Source organism: Mytilus californianus, unplaced genomic scaffold, assembly GCF_021869535.1.
Source record: "Mytilus californianus isolate M0D057914Y unplaced genomic scaffold, xbMytCali1.0.p SCAF_2, whole genome shotgun sequence".
Lineage (NCBI taxonomy): Eukaryota > Metazoa > Mollusca > Bivalvia > Mytilida > Mytilidae > Mytilus > Mytilus californianus.
The window spans coordinates 105,097,925-105,118,006 of NW_026262668.1; the positions used below are offsets into that span (position 1 = coordinate 105,097,925).

The 20,082-nt window shown below is 33.4% G+C and overlaps 1 protein-coding gene and 1 long non-coding RNA gene across 2 annotated transcripts; both read left to right on the plus strand.

Moving 5' to 3' along the window:
• The first annotated feature begins 3,337 nt into the window (after positions 1–3,337).
• Positions 3,338–13,972, plus strand: LOC127728562 (uncharacterized). The gene is made up of 3 exons (XR_007994182.1): positions 3,338–3,430; positions 8,906–9,053; positions 13,846–13,972. It is a non-coding gene; the product is annotated as an uncharacterized LOC127728562 (long non-coding RNA).
• Positions 13,973–14,413: 441 nt separating this feature from the next.
• Positions 14,414–18,528, plus strand: LOC127728538 (uncharacterized). Its single transcript, XM_052235985.1, has 4 exons — positions 14,414–14,600; positions 15,055–15,270; positions 17,570–17,645; positions 17,860–18,528. Exons 1-4 carry the CDS (start codon positions 14,498–14,500, stop codon positions 18,353–18,355), a joined length of 891 nt encoding a protein of 296 aa, XP_052091945.1. The 5' UTR covers positions 14,414–14,497; the 3' UTR covers positions 18,356–18,528.
• Positions 18,529–20,082: the final 1,554 nt, after the last annotated feature.

Consider the following 20,082-nt stretch of genomic DNA (forward strand, 5'->3'; position numbering starts at 1 on the left):
CTTATTTGTTGAGTTCACTCATTGCTGTTGTGTCAATCGTACGTCTGGATAATGACATGTATATGCTTTGAATACAACATTGGTGTACGAACATTATACTTTTTATTTTAAGATCTCGAAAGAAATATTTCCATTTGCATTAATGAGAATCAACGAATAGTGCTTACTACTGATTTGTAATATTAAGTAGTGTACCTATACAGCTACTGGCACCGAGGGATTGGATATCGACTTGAATGTGTGTACTGTGTTACAACTCTAGCGGAGCGACTGAGCAGGTTGACATAAGGGAAGGACGATAAACCAATCAATCGCCAATTGTTCCCTTGATGATCGTTTGGAGAGATTTCCTACAAAACTACCAAATTTATTGAAATTTTAATTGTTTAATAATACATTGGACCTTATCGTGCATTTGTAATCCTTATTCTTGAAACTAATAATCATGTCCTTACTGTATTCAATGTGCCCTTTTCTGTTTAACAATATTATCATATATATAATATTTGGAAATTATGGAAATAATTAATAGATAATAGTAAGCAATTCATTGGGTGAAATTAAACGCTTCCTTTGCTAATTAAAAGAAATGTTCATTTTTTTCGTATAAGAATAACTCAACCAAGACTTCAGCATCCTATTTTTGTGCTGTGTTGTAAGTAAAAAAAACATGACATAGACATTAAGAATGCATCATTTAGTGACGGTCATTTTATGCTAGGTCATGGATTAATGTTTAATCTTCTTTTTCTGACTGTAGAAGGATGTAAACAATATGTAACAAATTAATCCATAACATATCAAAATGGAGTACACTCTATTGCAATGTTTTATATTTTACTTCATATTCTTTGGATTTATTTGTTTTGTAAACGGTAAAAGTAAGTTTTGGTCTTATTCTGAATAATTATAACATTTTAACGAATTAAGCAGTCAAGTAAATGCCATCATTCTGTATAAAACATCACATTGAATTAACGATTATCAACAAAAAATGCGTGTTTGGTTTTCATTTGATGTTCAATTGCTAGTTTATAGTTTTTTCTTGTTCATAATTAGTGTTCTTGTCACTATAACACGTTCTCGAAACCAATGGTGAATTACTTAAATGATTATGCTAGTAAAACTCTCCATTATCTATCAATTTTTAGTAATCCAAGCTTCTTAGTAATCAAATTATTACATCCTGATAGCATACACGTTTTATCTGATTTTATATTAATACAAATAATCGGTCAATATTACTATACTTCTTACGAATAAAAAGCATGAAAATTGGATCATATAGAGTCGCGTTAACAATATGTTTGGTAAAAATTAGTTAAGTTGAAGTTCAAATGAAAATCGCCATTTGTCTACTCTACGCTGTCAATATGCACGTGGTCATCTATAAAAGGTTCCGATATGACAAAATGTGAATCAATTCAAACGAAAAAAATCATCGGCCTGATTTATGACAAAATAATAAACGAAAAACAAATATGACAGACAGTAACCAACGACAACTACTGAAAGTCCATGTTTTTTGCTAACTAAACCACAAAAATCCTTCTAACCAAAATTAAGATCGGTATGAGAAAATGCGTTAAACTGTCCTTGAATCTAGTCTATTGATAAGGAAGAGGGCATTACAAGATGCTTATAAAAGTAGGGAGATATGGTATGATTGCCAAGGTGACAACTATCCAACAGAGTTCAAATGACAAAGATGTAAGTACAAAAAAATGTAATTTTAGGTCACCGTACGATCTTCATCTTCGCTAGCCAAGGGTTACGATCCACTTCCCTCCTCTCCACCCTTTGTGGATTGAGATAGAATTTCGTAGACACAAGGTAATGATTTTCATTGGTTGCAGTCGAAACTCGCTGCATCCAATCAAAAAGCGCCTATAACATGATCACGTGTAAATGTAGAAAGTGTATGTAAACAATTGCCACGTGCTTATTGTGCAACAAGTCTTTACATCCCTAAACATACGACTATATTTAGTGACAATTTGAATGTGTTTAATCAACTAATATAAGTTCCTGTGTATGTTTCTTGCACAAATGCATGAATGTCAACGTATATTTTCGTTTCCTGCTTTACCAAGTGTGTAGAATCTAGACGCTACCGTGTTTTACCTCCAAATTGAAGAGTTCAAGTGCTACCATTGGTCAAGAATAATGTATTCGGAATAGGCGTGACTTTAATCTACCGATAGACGGCGCAACATTGTTATCACAAATGTTGGCTTAATCTGCCAAGGGTGGAGAGGAGGGAAGTGGATCGTAACCCTTGTCTAGCGAAGATGTACGATCTTTAATAATGAGAAAAACCCATACCGTATAGTCAGAAATAAAAATAAATGTGAAACATCACTGTATTAACGATAAATTCTAGTATTGTTATGGAACCCTCTCCAAACTCATTCAAATGTCAAAGTAAAGAAAAAGTACACAGTGCTATCAGTGACTTGAAGTTGAGATTCCTTGAGAAGTTTCTTTAAAATTAAGTATGTGGAACTCGAGGTGCGGATAAATAGATCATAACCCCTTATAATGTTAAAAAGTCGACATTTTGCTTCTGGAAAGTGAAAAAAAATCATCAGGTTAATGAGTAAAATAATAGGCGAACAATGTCATTCAATACTTAAGATATTCTAAAAGTTTAATCGAACTCTTACAAGGAGTTAAGGAGTATTTACGTTTAAAACTTAATTTTGAATCCAGCTTTTGGAAAAGAAAAAATAAGAATTAGATTCAGATGTAGGATGCCATTTGGTGGTTTTTAGTGTTGATATTTTAGGTTACAGCAATCTTACTTGATTACTTTAGATCTGTCTTTCTCATTCATCATCTTCTTGTTCTAAATATATGTGTGTTCATGTAATTGCAGGATACGATGCCAATTTATCTAGTACTCTCTACAGCTGGGATGGAGCAAGGTCAAGTCACCGTCTTATTGGAGACGGAATCAATGAAGATATATCTAATATTCAATTAACATTGGAAACAAACGGTAGTGTTGTTCAAGGATCCACATATGGATGGATAGACGCAAAAGCTGCATACCAGCCGTGGATGGAATTTTTAGGTAAGGAAGACATTAACATTGTAATTTTAAGGATTTAATTTCTTTTATTGAAAGTCAACAATTTTGATAAATATAGGATTCTGCGATTGGATAGATAGTATTTTGCATATTAAACTTTTGTTGTCTTCTCAGAATTCACAAAACTTGATTATTATGAAATTAGAAGTGTGTGAGTTGAGAAGAATATACTTGTTTATTTGTGTGTTTTTAATATTTATTTTTAATTGAAAACATTTTTTAGGTTGTTTCGTTATTAATCCGTCAAAAATCCAAAAAGAGGTGGCTGTAAACGCTAGTACACAACTGTTACAGTGTGTTAATTCATGTCCTACATCGTCAGATATTGGTCTGCAGGTAAGTGTTCTACGGTTGTAAGGAATTCGTTATCTTTCAAATTCGCTATGGATCAATATACAGTAGTTTCGGTTGAGGTCAGTGTAAAATTAGAAATGCTACTGATGATAATAAATAAATTTGACTTTCCGTGAATGTTCATAACAGTTTCGTAACATGGGGTTCAATTCAAAGTCCCAATCCGATCGGACATGTCATTGTATTTATACATTCCACACAAAGGAACACTTTCCTCATAAGAAGGAGTTTTATTGCATGGACAAAATTAATACAGATGACCATATTTCTATACCCCGATCATCCTCGGATTATAAAAATGTAACAATGTATTTCAATAGTTAGGACCCGTGTGAAGTAAGACTTGATTTCGCTGTAATTACTTATTTTGAAATTTATAATGCTCGTTTATTCAGTGGTCGCTTTCTGCCTAACTGTCTTCATTACACATTCCTTTTTTTCAATTTTGCAAATAACGTATTTAATGTTGACCTTGTTTCAACAGCTTTCACACATATTTTTAAATTAGTTATAAAAATCCAATCTGCAACAGAATATATTTATCCTGGTTACGATTTTCCTGTAACATGAACCAGATATGCACAACATCAGTCATAATGAAAAACCAACGATTTCTGATGACTTTTCTATTGGGAATTTTGTTATTCCTTTCCATCATTAAGTTGAAATTCGGACTGTTTTTGGTGGAACTTATAATTTCAAATTTGAACATTTGTTTTAATGAATTCATTCTTTGCAGTGGATAATTTGATAGAATCGTTATAATGTATGACATTCATTACAGCGGAACTAAATGCAATTATGGAAATATAAATAACATGGAATATGACATTGTAAGCGCTCTTTCGCCTTCATTTCTCGTCATACATGTATATAAATAAAATGTATGTCAAAGATTTACTTCAGCAGTCATTCGGACCAGTTTGAAAATAAGAGTTCATCGAATATTTTGATGTCAGTTATGGCCATTTGAAATGTCATTGATATGGGAAAACTAAAATTGTAACCACTCGCAAACCTACAATAGGCGGGTGGGGAGCAAGAAGGTGAACTGTGGTTTATTTTTATCAATAGTACCGCTTATGTCGACGCTAGGGGTCGTCTTGACCTTGTTGTAGGGTATGAATGATTCGTTCTTTGTTGAAGACCCTACATCAACTGTCGAGATGAAGAACAGGAATAAAAGCCCTGTTCATTGATATTTTTTTATTTTTTCTATGTATTGTGTGCGATTTTGTCCTATGTACATTTACTCCATATCCTTTTATTTTCTAATGATCATCGGAGTAAAATAGATTTATGTCAACGGTATATATAAACAATAAGTAGGACCAGTTTGAAAATCAGATTTCATCGAATATGTTTTTATTTTTAATTTTAAATTTTAGGGGGGGGTTATGCCTTCTGAACTGCAATTAATATGCAAAATGAGCATTGAAAGCACTTTTAGAAATACGTTCTCATCGTAGTAAAGTTAAAGTTAACATCAACAATATCTTGAACGATTTTGAAAATAAAGACAGGAGAAATGAATGCTAAAGCTGTCTGCATTTTCATTTCAAAGCGTTCCTTTTGGGTACACTCGAGAATATACATATATATATGTAGGACTCTAAAGTGCGATGGGGACGCTAAAACGCGATGGTCACGCTAAAGTGCGATGGCCTACGCTAAAGTGCGATGGTTTGATACGCTAAAGTGCGATGGTCTGTGCTAATCATTTGAACACGCTAAAGTGCGTTTTTCCGCAAAAGTATCGACGTTAGCAACGTTCGACAGCATTATGACGAGATTGTTTGTCCAGATTAAGGATTTTTATTACACAAGAAAAGAAAGAAGAGAGAAACAAATGATCACAATCTGGAACTATTTTGGTCGTTGCTGGAAGAGGTTAACTTAATTTGTAAAATTGTAAAAAGAGCTTTAACCAAAACAGTTACTTTCTAATTGAATAATTCTATAAAAAAAAATTACAATATGGTTTGTTATTTCTGTTAAATAATGAATATACTTCAACTAGACAGCAACCTGACGAACAGATGTGTAGTATCATTATAAAATATGACTGCCAATACGACAACTCTCTATTCACGACCTAATGTCATTGATGTATGCAACTTTAGGTATGAACTTTAACGCGGAGCATTGTCTTACACAACATATTATTTTTATTAAAAAACGACTTCTACTAAATTCCGGATATACTAACTATACTGCAGTTTAACCATTACACTTTTTGGACAACTATCGTACTTTAAATAAAAATAAGAAGATGTAGTATAAACTATCAATCCAACCCCAAATGTCGTTCATGTACGCAACTAATAATCATACGGCCGTCAACGTAAAGCCTTGGCCCATGCCGCATAACAAGCTATATAGGGTTATAAAATGACCAGTGTAAAACAATTCAAAAGAGAAAGACTACAGCTTGATATATAAATAAAACAATAAACGAAAATGTAATAGGAACTCAGCAACAAACGAAAACCATTGCCTGAACCACATTCCCGTTTCACCATCGGACTTTAGCGTGTCATACCATCGCACTTTAGCGTGATATCTGATCGCACTTAAAAAAAAAACAACCATCGCACTTTAGCGTCTGACACCATCGCACTTTAGCGTAGACCATCGTACTTTAGCGTGACCATCGCACTTTAGAGTACCATCGCACTTTAGAGTCCTACATATATATACGTACCGATGTTCATCAGGCTTCTGTGTACTTGTTTTTGTCTTGCCGTGTTTTTCTTTTCTTTTATTCATTGTGTTGTGTTGTATTTCACGGACTTTTGTGTTTAATTACCCCGTTTACACGGCTGTCATTCGGTATATCGAGAAAAATTATCGTGAAAGAATACCTAACGGTGGTCAAGCATTGCGATCGGATCGTGAAAGATCTGGTATCGGATCGTGAATGCAATTATTTGTATTTCTACTTCAAAATCTGTGAAAAATCTGCTGTATTTTCAAAACGCGGAACAAATTCGAAAAAAAAATTGTGTCTGTCAAAATGAGACAACTTTCTCATTAACTGTGCAATAAGATAAAGAAAATATGCAGTACTTTATGAGAAAATACAAAAGGCGCAACACAAGTATATGAGATTCATTATAAAAACACACGTTTTGTACCTATAATGGTCACATGCCAATATATAATGATATATTTGAAACTGAATCTTTGGTGTGTCAGATAGTACAGTAAAATAAAAGGTTTTTTTTCCTTGAAATCGTTTATTTTGTATTTGAAAACATTGAAGTTTGTTGATTTTTCATCAAAATTGATCGTGAAAGATCGGGCAAGGCATTTTCTTGATCGTGAAAGACAAGGCGTGACCAGACGGGCGCAGGACATTTACGCTTTTTTACCTGTACCACTGAATGACATTTGCGCTTTAACCTTTGATACACCTGTACAAAAACTGACAAGACATTTGCGCTTTTTACCTATAACAGTTTACCTGTAATCTTAGAAAATTTACCAAAGTCATGGAAAGATGTACATGTTTTCTTTGAAAGTTCTTCCGAACAAACGACAAAATCAGAAAAAAATATTCGGGTAAACAAGACATATTATAAAAAAATATAGTAAACGTTTCTAGGTAAACGATAGAGAAAACGAACCTTTTACGGATGGAACATTTAAATTTTGAGTGAATTCAATTAGCTTTTTAATTAGTGGATTTAAAATTGGAAACTGTATTCCTCTGTGTCCATTCTGTTGCATAAATAGTCCGAAGAACTGTACCATCATAGATTATCTAAGCTTGTTTAAATTTGTGAAGACCAAAACTTTATTTTTAAACCACGCAAACGTCCCGCGCCGGACCAGGCTTAATATTCATAAAACAATATTTATTTTACCAATTGATATACTTGCAACTAGTTGAAGCGTGTAATTATTGTGTAAGTACGAACATTAATGCTTTCATTTTTCTTTCATTTTTCTTTTTTTAGTTTCAACACTTTTTCTTAAAAGTTAACAAAAAAAATTAACTAAAAACGAGTCTAGATAAGTAAATATACAAGATAAAAGGATCTTCAGGAGCGTAAATTGTCGTAAAGTAAAAGTATATATGTATCTATAATGCTTTATGCATCCGCCATGAAAATATATGCATTTGTACGCATTGGTTTTTGTGTGTGTGTGTTTGTAAGGGTTGTTACTTTCTCATATAGAATGTCTTTGATGCGTACATAGTATTTCGTGGCTGCGCTGACATAAACTAAAAAGGTACCAAGATAACGTTATTTTATTTGATTGTTTGATCAGTCTGTTCACGATAGCTATACCTTATTGTATTCAACTTAGTAGGGAAATTATCAATCAACGTACCTCGATTGTGCATGATGCCCAACTTAAACTGTTATTAAGCCGATTAATTTCTATTCTCAATCTTTAGTATAAGAAATCAAAACTTATGAAGAACGGACAAATAGAGTGTTATTGCTATAAGGTACCGCTCGGTGTGGTATTATACATATTAAGATAATCAGATCCAATGGCATTGAACGATTATAGCCCTATTATCCAACAAAAGAGAACCGGAATGAGTCATGCAAATCCAGTATTTACTATACCAATGAAAATATAAATAATTATTTGAACGTTTTCGTAGCATCAGATCTTTCACGATCCTTTTCACGATCTTCAAAAAGCGTTACGCGATCTTTCGAGATCCAAAAAATCAATTTTCTGTAAATATTTTATTTTTTGCAAAATTTCTGATTATGCTGACACAAATTAACTTTAAGAACCATTTGAATAATTAAAATGGAATGCCATTTTAAAACGAAAAGTTGTTTAGTCATTGGAATTATAAAAAAAATCTTGTTTGTTTACATATTCAATGTCATTGAAATGTCGAGGAGCAATCTGCCTTTTGTAGTTTTGTAAAAACGGTGTACTTTTAAACCTTGATATTTCTCAGATACTGATTATAATGTTGAATCATTTTGACAGACAGTTTTATTCTTTTGTAAATTTTCCGTATAATTCATTAAATTAGATTAGTAATTGACCTTGCAAATGTCTTCTCGATAAGATTTCATTAACGATCCTATACCAGAGCTTTCACGATCCAATCGCAATACTTGACCACCGTTAAGTATTCTTTCACGATAATTTTTCTCGTTATACCGAATGACACCTGTGGTTTATATCTTTTTTTAAATGTGGTATTTAGAATTAACAATTGAGGGTATCACCCCAAACTTGACCTATATAGACTTTTTTTATAGAAATTTGTGGAAAATTTTCCCAAAACAATGCAAATCATTAAAAGATATCCATTTAAAAATATCTTCTATCTATTTCGTCATACAGTAACTCAAAAATACCAGACAATGAAACTAGGAAAATTTAGTCACCTAGTACAATTATTATAATTATCTATTATACAGTATATGGCTATCCAGTTGGTTTATGTGAATTGAATTATCAATGTTGTAGCAAAGTAAATGTGTTTGTTTAAGTACAATGTCATTGGCAAACTCTGATGTCACTGGTGCAGCTACCAGAAGTTTCTGTAATGGTGACGAAAATGCATTCTGTGTTTCCGATCAAGCTGGAGTATATCAATACGCTTTGTATTCAAGAAGTAAGTACATTTATGTTAATGTATTGATATTAAATTATATTAAGGGAAAAAAGCGAAATTAAAACTCATTTTTGTTCGTCTTTTTTGTTCATACAACCATACAGAAAGTTAGCTTAGAATAAACTACTAAAATGTATTTCATTTAGATAAGATAAACTTAGCAATAAAATGATACCATATATGAATTCAGCAAACAGAACCAAATGTCTCAAATAAGTATGTACCATTAACTAAGTGTGATTTTGACTATACTGACTTAATCAGTAAACTGTTTCCATTTACTAGTACAGAAGATTCACAAGTTATGTCTGTGAGGCCGTAAAGTATTTGCAGGACACTGTTGTCTCATTATCTGATAAACCCTATTGCCACTGCATGTGATTTTGCCTTTTAAGAACATCCAATATTCCTTACTTTGGTGGTCGATGGTCATCCTGCACAGTTATGAAAATCTGTTCAACAAAATTTGTTTCATTAACCGCAATCAACGAAATAAACATCGTTCTGATTTTACACTTGATGATTTTTTTTATCTATATCTAAAAACAATAGTAGACATCAATTATTATGCAAACTGGGTCAAATGCCAATTAGTAAATTACATAATATTTATAACGAGTGAGATACAATATCGTTTTTCAGTCCAAAATATGAGTGTACACGGATTATTACAGCTTTATGTCACCATAGACTGTTCCCTCAAATTGAAAAACCTGAAGATCATAAAAAGTATTTTCGAAAAATAAAATACATTAATAGAGGTATTGATTTTATTAATTTGTCTTGTATTTTTCATGACTCTACCGTTCAAAACTTTATACCTCCATATTTTGATAACATTGCGCCCCCTATAATTTCTTATTCGTACAAAAAAACCAGTAGAAGTTTGATTTTTAATTATACTTCAGTTACATCAGACGTCAGTATAGAAAATAATGCTCCTTCAACCTGAGATTGTGAAACATCGAAGTTTAGATATGATCCCTATGGCCATGTAATTACAGGGGACCTCAACATCGTTTAAGACCGAGAGGTTATAAACTTTCCGAAAAAAGGACGAAAATATCGTCCACCGTCGAAAATAATTTGGGAAGAGTGTCGTCAGGTTATTAAAGATGATCTTTCATCCATTGTAAAAATGGTGTAAACGGGAGAAATCTGACAAAAAGTCACTTGGTTCCTATTGTTGATACTCGCATATCACATTTCGAAAATAATTTAGAAATAAATAAAAGAGTAAGTAATACGCCCATTTCCAGGACTAAAAACAAAATTCAAGTACTCGCAAAGCGTTGAGTTAAGAATGAAATTATACATTCAACTACATTCAAGGCCGTACGCTTCACAGAAAGTCATATAGTAAATAATCATGTCACTACCACATCTTAGCTTAAGGCCTCCTCTGAACATTTGAAGGTCCCCATCATGTATTGTTTACCTAAACTTCACAAAAAAAAGTAAAATATCACTTCATCTCGGCCTCTAGTAAGTGTTCTACTACTAATATTTCGGCGGTGTTTTTAACGAATTTCTTAACTACTATCAAAGAAATTATCATTAATTTTTGTAATAAAACATGAAAATAGTGGAATTGTCCATTTTTGAAGTGTAAAAAATTCTTTGGATGTTTTAGATAAATTACGTGCTGTTGATGGTCCTTTTGATTCGGTTGACAGTTTTGACTTTTCCACTCTTTATACTACACTTCCACACAATTCTTATCAAACAAAATATTTCCTATCTAATTAAATGGTTTGATAAATCTGAATTCAAATTTATTTGCTGCAACTCATATAAAGCCTTTTTCTCAAATGAGAAAAGTAAAAATATACTTACTGGAGGTGTGATGATTAAAGCCCTAAATTTTCTTCTTGACAACATTTATGTACGTTTCGGCAATAAAGTTTATTGACAGGTTTTAGGTATTCCTATGGGTACCAATTGTGCCCCTTTAATAGCAGACTTGTTCCTATACTGCTATGAATCACAGTTTATGGCCAAACTTAGTAAAGAACCGTCTAAATTCCATTTAATTGATCAATTCAACAACACATACCGTCATCTTGATGATATTTTTTTATTAAATGATCAAGAATTCTCTAAATATACTGCTGAAAAATTTACGACAGAAGGGATGATTTTTCTTTCCCTATTGTTAATTTTCCTTTTTTGGACGGTTATGTTTCTTTATCACCGTCTTAAGGTGTTTATATATCCCAACGCGTTCGCTATGCTCGTGTCTGTAGTTACGTTTTGGATTTCAATGAGCGTAATCTATGTATTACTAGTAAATTATTAAGTCAGGGATTTCGTTACCACAAATTACTTAAAACCTATACTAAATTCTTCCATAGATACAAAGATTTGGTTTGTAAGTTTAGCTGTACCTGTAGAAAACTAATTTCAAACGGAATAGCACATCCTAAATTTTGATATTGTTAACCGAGCCCGGAAATTTAGATACGATCCGGGTAAACTTAGCAATCCTTTAATTAAACTTATTCTAAAAGGTTACCTATTCAACACTGTAAATCTTTGAATATTGTTTTTTATTGGTATAATTAAAACATTGATTTTGTTATCAGTAAATTATAACTATACCAAATATTACACATATGTACATATAGGAATGAGGGATGGATATATATACCCTGCCACGTCTGGTCTGTGATTTTGTCTGATGTTTTTCTTTGTATCGATCTGATGAGTTCAGCCTTTTTCAACTGATTTTTATAGTTAATTCTTGTTTTGTGCTGTTACACCACTGTCCCAGGTTCGGGGAGGGTTGAGCGCTCACAAACATGTTTAAACCCGCCACATTCTGTATGTGCCTGTCCCAAGTCAGGAGCCTGTAGTTCAGTGGTTGTCGTTGGTTCATGTCTGTCATATTTGTTTTTCGTAAATTGTTTTGTTATAAATTAGGCTGTTAGTTTTCTCAATTGAATTGTTTCATATTTTTCATGTCGGGGCCTTTTATAGCCGACAATACGGTATAGGTTTTTCTTATTGTTGAAGGCCATACGGTTGCCTATAATTGTTTACATCCACTTCAATTGAACTTTGGTGGATAGTTGTCTCATTGGCAATAACACCACATCTCTTATTTTTATATTGTCTATCCTTTGTCATGAAAAAATGCATTTCAATTCAATTTCAAATTCAAGATTCGGTTTCAGGTTCAGAAATTTACATGACCGATGGTTTACGAATTTGGTGATGTCTTAGGGTTAGATAAGAGTCACTTAACATTACCCTATTGGGTAATGTCTAATCACAACGTATTTTGTAGTAGTAACCCGACGGGTGTCGCATGTGGAGCAGAATACGATGTGCTAACCTTTCCCGACCACATGAGAACACTGCCAGGTTTTGGTTGGGTCCGTATTGCCCAAGGGTTTTGATGGGATCCGTGTTGCCCAGGTTTTGGTTGGGTCCGTGTTGCCCAGGTTTTGATGGGGTCCGTGTTGCCAAGGTTTTGGTGGGGTCCGTGTTGCCCAGGTTTTGGGTGGGGTCCGCATTGCCTAGGTTTTGGTGGGGTCCGTGTTGCCCAGGTTTTGGTGGGGTCCGTGTTGCCCAGGTTTTGATGGGGTCCGTGTTGCCCAGGTTTTGGTGGGTCCGTGTTGCCCAGGTTTTGGTTGGGTCCGTGTTGCCCAGGTTTTGGGTGGGGTCCGCATTGCCTAGGTTTTGGTGGGGTCCGTGTTGCCCAGGTTTTGGTTGGGTCCGTGTTGCCCAGGTTTTGATGGGGTCCGTGTTGCCCAGGTTTTGGTGGGGTCCGTGTTGCCCAGGTTTTGGTTGGGTCCGTGTTGCCCAGGTTTTGGTGGGGTCCGTGTTGCCCAGGTGTACTTTTCGAGTAGTGTTTTGTGGATTTTTTTTTTTTGATTTTTTTCGTTTTTCGTTTTTATTTTTCCCATGACGTTGTAATTTAATCTTCGACTTTCAAATGTCCACTTGGTATCTGCGATGTCTTTTTTTCTAGGGGTGGTGGGGTGGGGGGACGCAAGATAAAGCTACTTAATATGTCCTTCACTTTTTAAACCAAAAAACAACAGTAACATTATTTCTGGTTCGTTGATATAATGCAAAGGATGACCTCGTGTTTCTTCCAAACATAAATAATTGCCCTCTTAATTTGCCTTTAATTTTGAATTACTTTCTTCTTTATTAAAAGGTTGATATGCAATTTTTAGATATTTTGTCATACAAGAATCAGAAAATGTCATTTTGTTTAGTTCTTACAAATTTTCGAAATTTTCATTCTTGACCTTTGACGGTGATTCATCGGCAATTGCACCATTCGACTTTTTGACGGCCGTTCAAAACAGAATGTACAGTTAATAAGCTTGTAAATGGTATATGATAAAGCCGTATTTTGTATGGGCGAATAAAGTCGTTAACTAAAAGTCTTTTTGAAATATATCACTTGCCTAATATGTAATTTTCGAAATATTTATATATCGTTAGTGATGCTTGAAATCAATTATCTTCAATCAAAATTAATCAAAAGAAATAAACGAAAAAGGCGGGATTAGTACTCATTAACCAACACATGTTCACCAGTGCTAGTTGCATCAGTAGGATAACTTTAGAATATAACCAAATTTTAATCTTTTGGATAAATTAAAAAAAAATTGGTAAACATCAAAATAGTGCAGTTATTATGCCAGCATAAAAGCACTGACCACTAGACCGGTTATACTTTCGGTGATTTGAAGTAAACACGCATTACCATCACACAAGATATTGGAAATCAATATGTATCAAAATATAATTTCAAACATTTTTATCGTTTTAGGTCCTGCTGCACGTTCTATAAATAATGGGATCGGAGACTGTCTGGTTATGACAATTAACAAATTTTCAATTCCTTCCGTTTATTTCGAACCCGCTCCATGTGGTACATATCTTAATCCTCATTGTTTCAAAACGGTAATTCTTAATTTATATGAATGTTTAAGCAGTGAACATTTTAAAAATGTTATCTAAAAATTGTTAACAATATCAAAAACTTAAACTTTACCTTATCAAGAGTTTCTCCCAAAAAAATGATGTTATCATCTATCTAAAGGACTGTTATAGCTCTATGATGATATTTCATCTCACTGCAGATATAATGCTCTAAAGAAGCACCATAAGCATGGTACAATTAAAACAATCGGTTAAATAAATTACTTGCAAATAATATTTTATTTAGCTTGCAATTTCAAAACAACTTTAAAAAATATCTTTGAAATCATATTTAATGAAAATGCGGTACTATGGGTGCGGCAAGTTCCCAATTAAAATGTTATTGTATTATATATGTATATTTATGTGTGCGTGTGTTTATTGCAATTTCATTAGTGAAGCTATCATTTTTTTTTAAACCACAGGACACTTTTACAATATATCTTGTAAAAACCACATGGAATGGTGCCTCACAACTCTGCCAAACCATCAATGCTGAAATGTCATCGCCAAATCGCATAGCTAATTCATCGAGAGGTACACAACAACCAGGATCATACTGGTTAGCGCAAATTAGAAAAGTTCAGTACTATTTATCCAAAGGTCAGTAACTTCATGTGAAGGACAGTCACTCATATCTGGTTAGAACAAGAAGTTTTTAATTTAAAAGGCTTGTAATATTTTACATTTGTAGACTTGTCAGCACAACCATATCATACATTTGCAAGTCGATGCTGTTTATAAAGAGAATATGGCCATCCACTCATGTTTTATATTTATACTAGTATATACAGGAAAAAGCGTAAAATAATTCACGAATAGTAATTTTAATCCATGATAATCACACATATTAATCCTGTTGTTTTTAATCCAAAATTATTAATTTTCAATACATTTTGATTTATTTTTCAAATAGATGCAGCAATAATTTGATTATTCTTTATTATTCTATCTTAACATATAAGCCAAACAAAAGATTATAGAAAAATGCAGAATTCGTGTTCGTTAGTATAATAAGTCTCTGTTTGTTGTAATAATACATGTTAAACTATTATAGACTTTGTACCCGGAACTGAGAACTACTGCCTTGCTGCACGAGTAAAACCGAATGGACATCTTGACATTTTACTTAGGTCATGTGACCAACTGTTACCTGCATTATACTATCTTAATATTTCGCCTCAGCTACCAGGTACTACACAAAACGGAACAAATAGATTTGCCACTCCAACTGGAGGTAAAGATGGACCATCACGTCAACCTGTATCGGATGGTATGCATAAAGAAGATTAAGTATTTAACAGAATCAAACAATTTGGTGCACTATAATGGTGACGTACAGCAATGTACCTTCCCTTCTATGTTGGAAAACGTGAATTTACTATTCCTTACGACAACATCTTGATGTGATATAATAAACACTGCATAAAGAATTAGGCCGACTTCCCGAGTCGTGTTTAAACGTGCTAGCTCAAAGAATATAAAATGAAAAATGCCAAATAATTAGTATATATAATTAAACTATATGATATCAACTTGCAACGATCAACGATCAACAGTGACATGTAACCAAATTGGGCGTAGCTTACGTTGAGGCAACCGAGGCAATTAACCGAGGCAATTGCCTCGGTAAAAAAAAATCCTTTAAATAATCTTTTAAACGATTTTCCACCTATTGCAACAGACTCACTACTAAACGCTAATTTACCGACTGTATCGTCTTGTTGCCGTTATTGATTCATACCCTTTGCGAATTCAAGACTTATGGTAACATTTCCCTTCCCTAGTTGGAAATCCCTTTGCGGTAGTTTTCTGTAGTCTGAATATGTCGGAGTAAAAAAAATCGACACAATTGAAGTCGACAGATTTATCTAATCCTACCCCATTGCAAGGAAAATCAGTAGAATAGATGATAATCCAACTCACGAGTCTTCCCCGATCGAATCACTTGACCATTGAATCAGGTAAATTATTTAAGTTTGTGTGAGAATAATTTCTAGTATATGTGGTTTATAAAAAACAGAAAAATGCCCTGAAATTAATTTTAAAGAGTAGTCTAAGAGATTTAAAATGGTGCTAAAATATAAAAGAAAGGAAAATCAAATTATGGGCGAAATGAATTAAAAATAAATATTTGAAGACCCCCATTCAAACCCTCATATATAACCGGTAACGTCTAAAATTGAAACATCGTTGTGTGTTGACATTTTCTCCTACGTGTAGTACTTCAAATACACAGAGTTTCATTGACTTTGGTATCAATCAAAATAAAATATACATCAATCAACATGCACAGAAAGTAATTTATATGTTGCGGTTCTCAAGTTTTATTCTCGCTATTTTAAATCTATAGTTTTTCACTAGCAGGGAATTTAAAATATTCAAAGGAGTCACTAATTCCAGAGAAATATTTAATAATGTCAAAAATTTCAACCAAATATACTGTTTTCATTTTTCATGACGACTTCAGAATATTATTAACGTAAATGTTATAACTTCGCCGGTTGTCATTTTCACAATGAGAAAAAGTTAAAAATCATTTAAGAATTTGAAGACCTTCCAAGAAATATCAGGACGAAACACAACCAATAAAAGTGCCGTGGTGCACTTTACATGTAGCATATGTGCCACGGTTTATTTCCTAGTTTATCAAGAAATTCTGCTGTTCAATCCTTCCGTCGTTTTGTGATGATTATCTATTCGTTGATTCGTGACTCACGACCAAGCGAGTAAATGATCATCACAAACATTATTTTGAATCGACCTTAATCATTGCGTTTGTTTTTCTGCATTGAAAATTCTGTACAAGTTTCTTCTGACCATCGAACAAGGTCTTGTTTTCCTTCTGATATGACGTTAAATCTTATGTCACAGTGAGGTACAGCCACCTATATTAGAGTGTACGACGGCTTGGAAATATATCGGCAGATTAGGCATTTGAGCTGGCTTTCAGTTACTGCAATTCGGGAAACTTGTCAGTGGTTGTTTTATGTGATATCTTTACGTGTTTTGTTATTTTTATAACTTTGAGTTGACCGTCGAGTAGATAGTATCGGTTTAAATCATACACAACGTTATACTTTATATAGACTCAGTCAGGACAATTTTGAAATTGACATATCCATCACCTTTATTTCTAAAGAATTTTAAATCTGGGAAGTTCACTGAAAGGATTCGATTTGAAAAGGTGATAAATGCTTTTGAGGAGATTTATGTATTCATCTGAATATTTAAAATGATGCACGTACCAGAAATCAACTGGTAGTTTAACTTAGTTTAAAGCATATTAACATTATTATGATGGAATAAATTAAACAACAGCTATTATTTTGAATAGATTTTTCTTTTTCAAATTGTAAAAACCTCGATAGCTTCTGGGGGGCTGCGCCACCCAAACCCCCTGCCTCAGTAATAACAGAAGGCAAGCTACGCCACTGCCAATGCGATACAAGGCTCGGGTGATCGCTCATGTGTTAAATATTGTTCGTATTTGTTCGTCTTTGAATATCATAGTTTTTGACGTACCATGGATATGTTTATATTCAATTATATTGTAAATTCATATATTGTAGGGGTATTAGCTGTTGTTGTGTCAGTACCTTGTTTAGTTGTTGTTGTCGCTGCAGTCACTGGTGGGTTCACTTACAGGTAACCATGTCTAATATTTTGACATAGTAAACTCTAAGATTGGGTGTGTGACATTCATTTACAATGTCATTCATATGTAACTTTATATTAAAACATTCATATGTAACTTTATTTCATCGGATATTGAGTTTTTAACAATTCATCATTTATTACACTTGAATGATTTGAAATACGAATTAACTTTCATGAACAGTTGTATCTTGTATCATTTTAGATGGTTTCATAAGAAAGCACAGAATATGAACGGACTAAATAATTTGCCAAGGGAAATATCCTATTATGAGTCGTCGGGTGATTTTCCAACTACAACTACTACAACCGAACATGAAGTTTCTAGTGGCTATGAAATGACAGATATTGCGTACTCTGAACCAATCGATTGTATAGATAACGAGGATCGATATAATCATATAGATCATACACGACACCACGAAATAAAAGAATCTTTAACGTCGAGTAAATATCATGTCATGGTTTCCAATGAAGACAAGATGATCGTGGACGGTTATCATTCCATAAATCATTTTTCTAAAGATCGTGCACTAAATAAAGACTATGACAGAATGTCTACACTTATAGTGGAGCAACCTGGCGGCTGTTTGGAAGAACAAACCTCATCCAATGTCTATAATACAGTACCTTCTGATGAATACAACGAGGACACTTATTATGATATCGATTATATTGATAGCAATGAATCTGATCAATAATCAATAACTTTATCGTCATTATCGACTTTCCGGACTATATCAACAAATAGTCGATATTTTGTATGAATATTTACATATCGTCTTGTACTATTTAAATCAAATCATATATGAATGAATAGATTCAGATTCAGATCGATGTATGTTGGACATTATTTTTAGATTAACACAGTAAACACCCACTCTAAAGACTGATTACTGTTTGAAAATAATGTCCGAGATTAAGGTAGTGAAAGGTATGTCAAGTTTAACCTGATTGTGTTTCAATCACTGAATCAAGGTTAAGCAGCTGGTCAAACTTGGTGGGATCTAAATATTTTAGAATCTAGATCATCAAAGAAGAACATTTACTTTTAATGCTCTCCAGCTTCTTACTGATTAGAATCGAAGGCAATTAGTGAGTCTTGTGTATAGGAAACGAGCGCCTGGCGCACAAAGATATAAGTCTGGTAGTATTGATGAGTGTTTACATATTCTCTCAGATATATATCAGAACTAAAACTTCACACCATAAGGCTTCAGACTAAACCTTCACACTATAAGGCATCAGACTAAACCTTCACACCATAAGTATCAAGACTAAACCTTAATACCATAATGCATCAGACTAAACCTTCACACCATAAGGCACCAAGACTAAACCTTCACACCATAAGGCATCAGACTAAACCTTCACTTCATAAGGCATCAGACTGAACCTTCACACCATAAGGCATCAGACTAAACCTTCACACATTAAAGTATCAAGACTAAACATTCACTCCATAAGGTGTCAGACTTAACCTTCACACCATAAGACATCAAAACTAAACCTTCACACCGTAAGGTATCATACTCATACTAAACTTCCACACCATAAGGCATCAGACTAAACCTTCACACCGTAAGGTATCATACTCATACTAAACTTCCACACCATAAGGCATCTCCATACATAGTCATGTTAGTGTGCAAATAGATATACCACCAAACATAGATGCCTAGCCGTATTAGGCAAAACAATTTGGAAATTTTTAATCAATGCTTTTCAATTTCACATTTGAATTTATCGCCCAACTGTTTTAATTAGAGTGCAACTGATAAATTTTATTTAGACTTAACTCGCGTCTTGCATGTGGTATATATTATCAGTTTTATGTGTGATGGGACTTTTTTAACAGTTGTTGAGTTACAAATAACAGTGTTCGAAACAAGTATATGGATCATGTGAAATAGGTACAGTGTAATGAACTGTACGAATATGAATTGATTACTGCATACGTCTTTATATAGTAGATGTAACAAAAAATATCAAAAATCAACGTTTATTCTATTGTGTCAATTAATACAAATACAGTTTAAGTGAGTAATTTAACTAGTATATTCTTGAATACGTTGAATTATATTTGTCTTGTTTACAGATACCCTACACCTCCTTTTATTTATTTAACAAGTCCTCTTTTTCTTCGAATGTGACATCCCCGAAATAGACTTATCAACGAGTTTGTACTTACATTAGCAATACAACGGGTGCCACATGTGGAGCAGGATCTGTATACCCTTCCGGAGCACCTGATATCACCCTGTCTTTGGTGACGTTCGTGTTGCTCAGTCTTTAGTTTTCTATGTGGTGCTTTGTATGCTGTTGTTTTCGACTTGTGAGTGTGAAGACCCTTTTGATATCGTCCGCCTCTCTTTTAAAATGATTCCTTACAGGAGGGTCTTATTATATATAATAGATTGGCTGATTC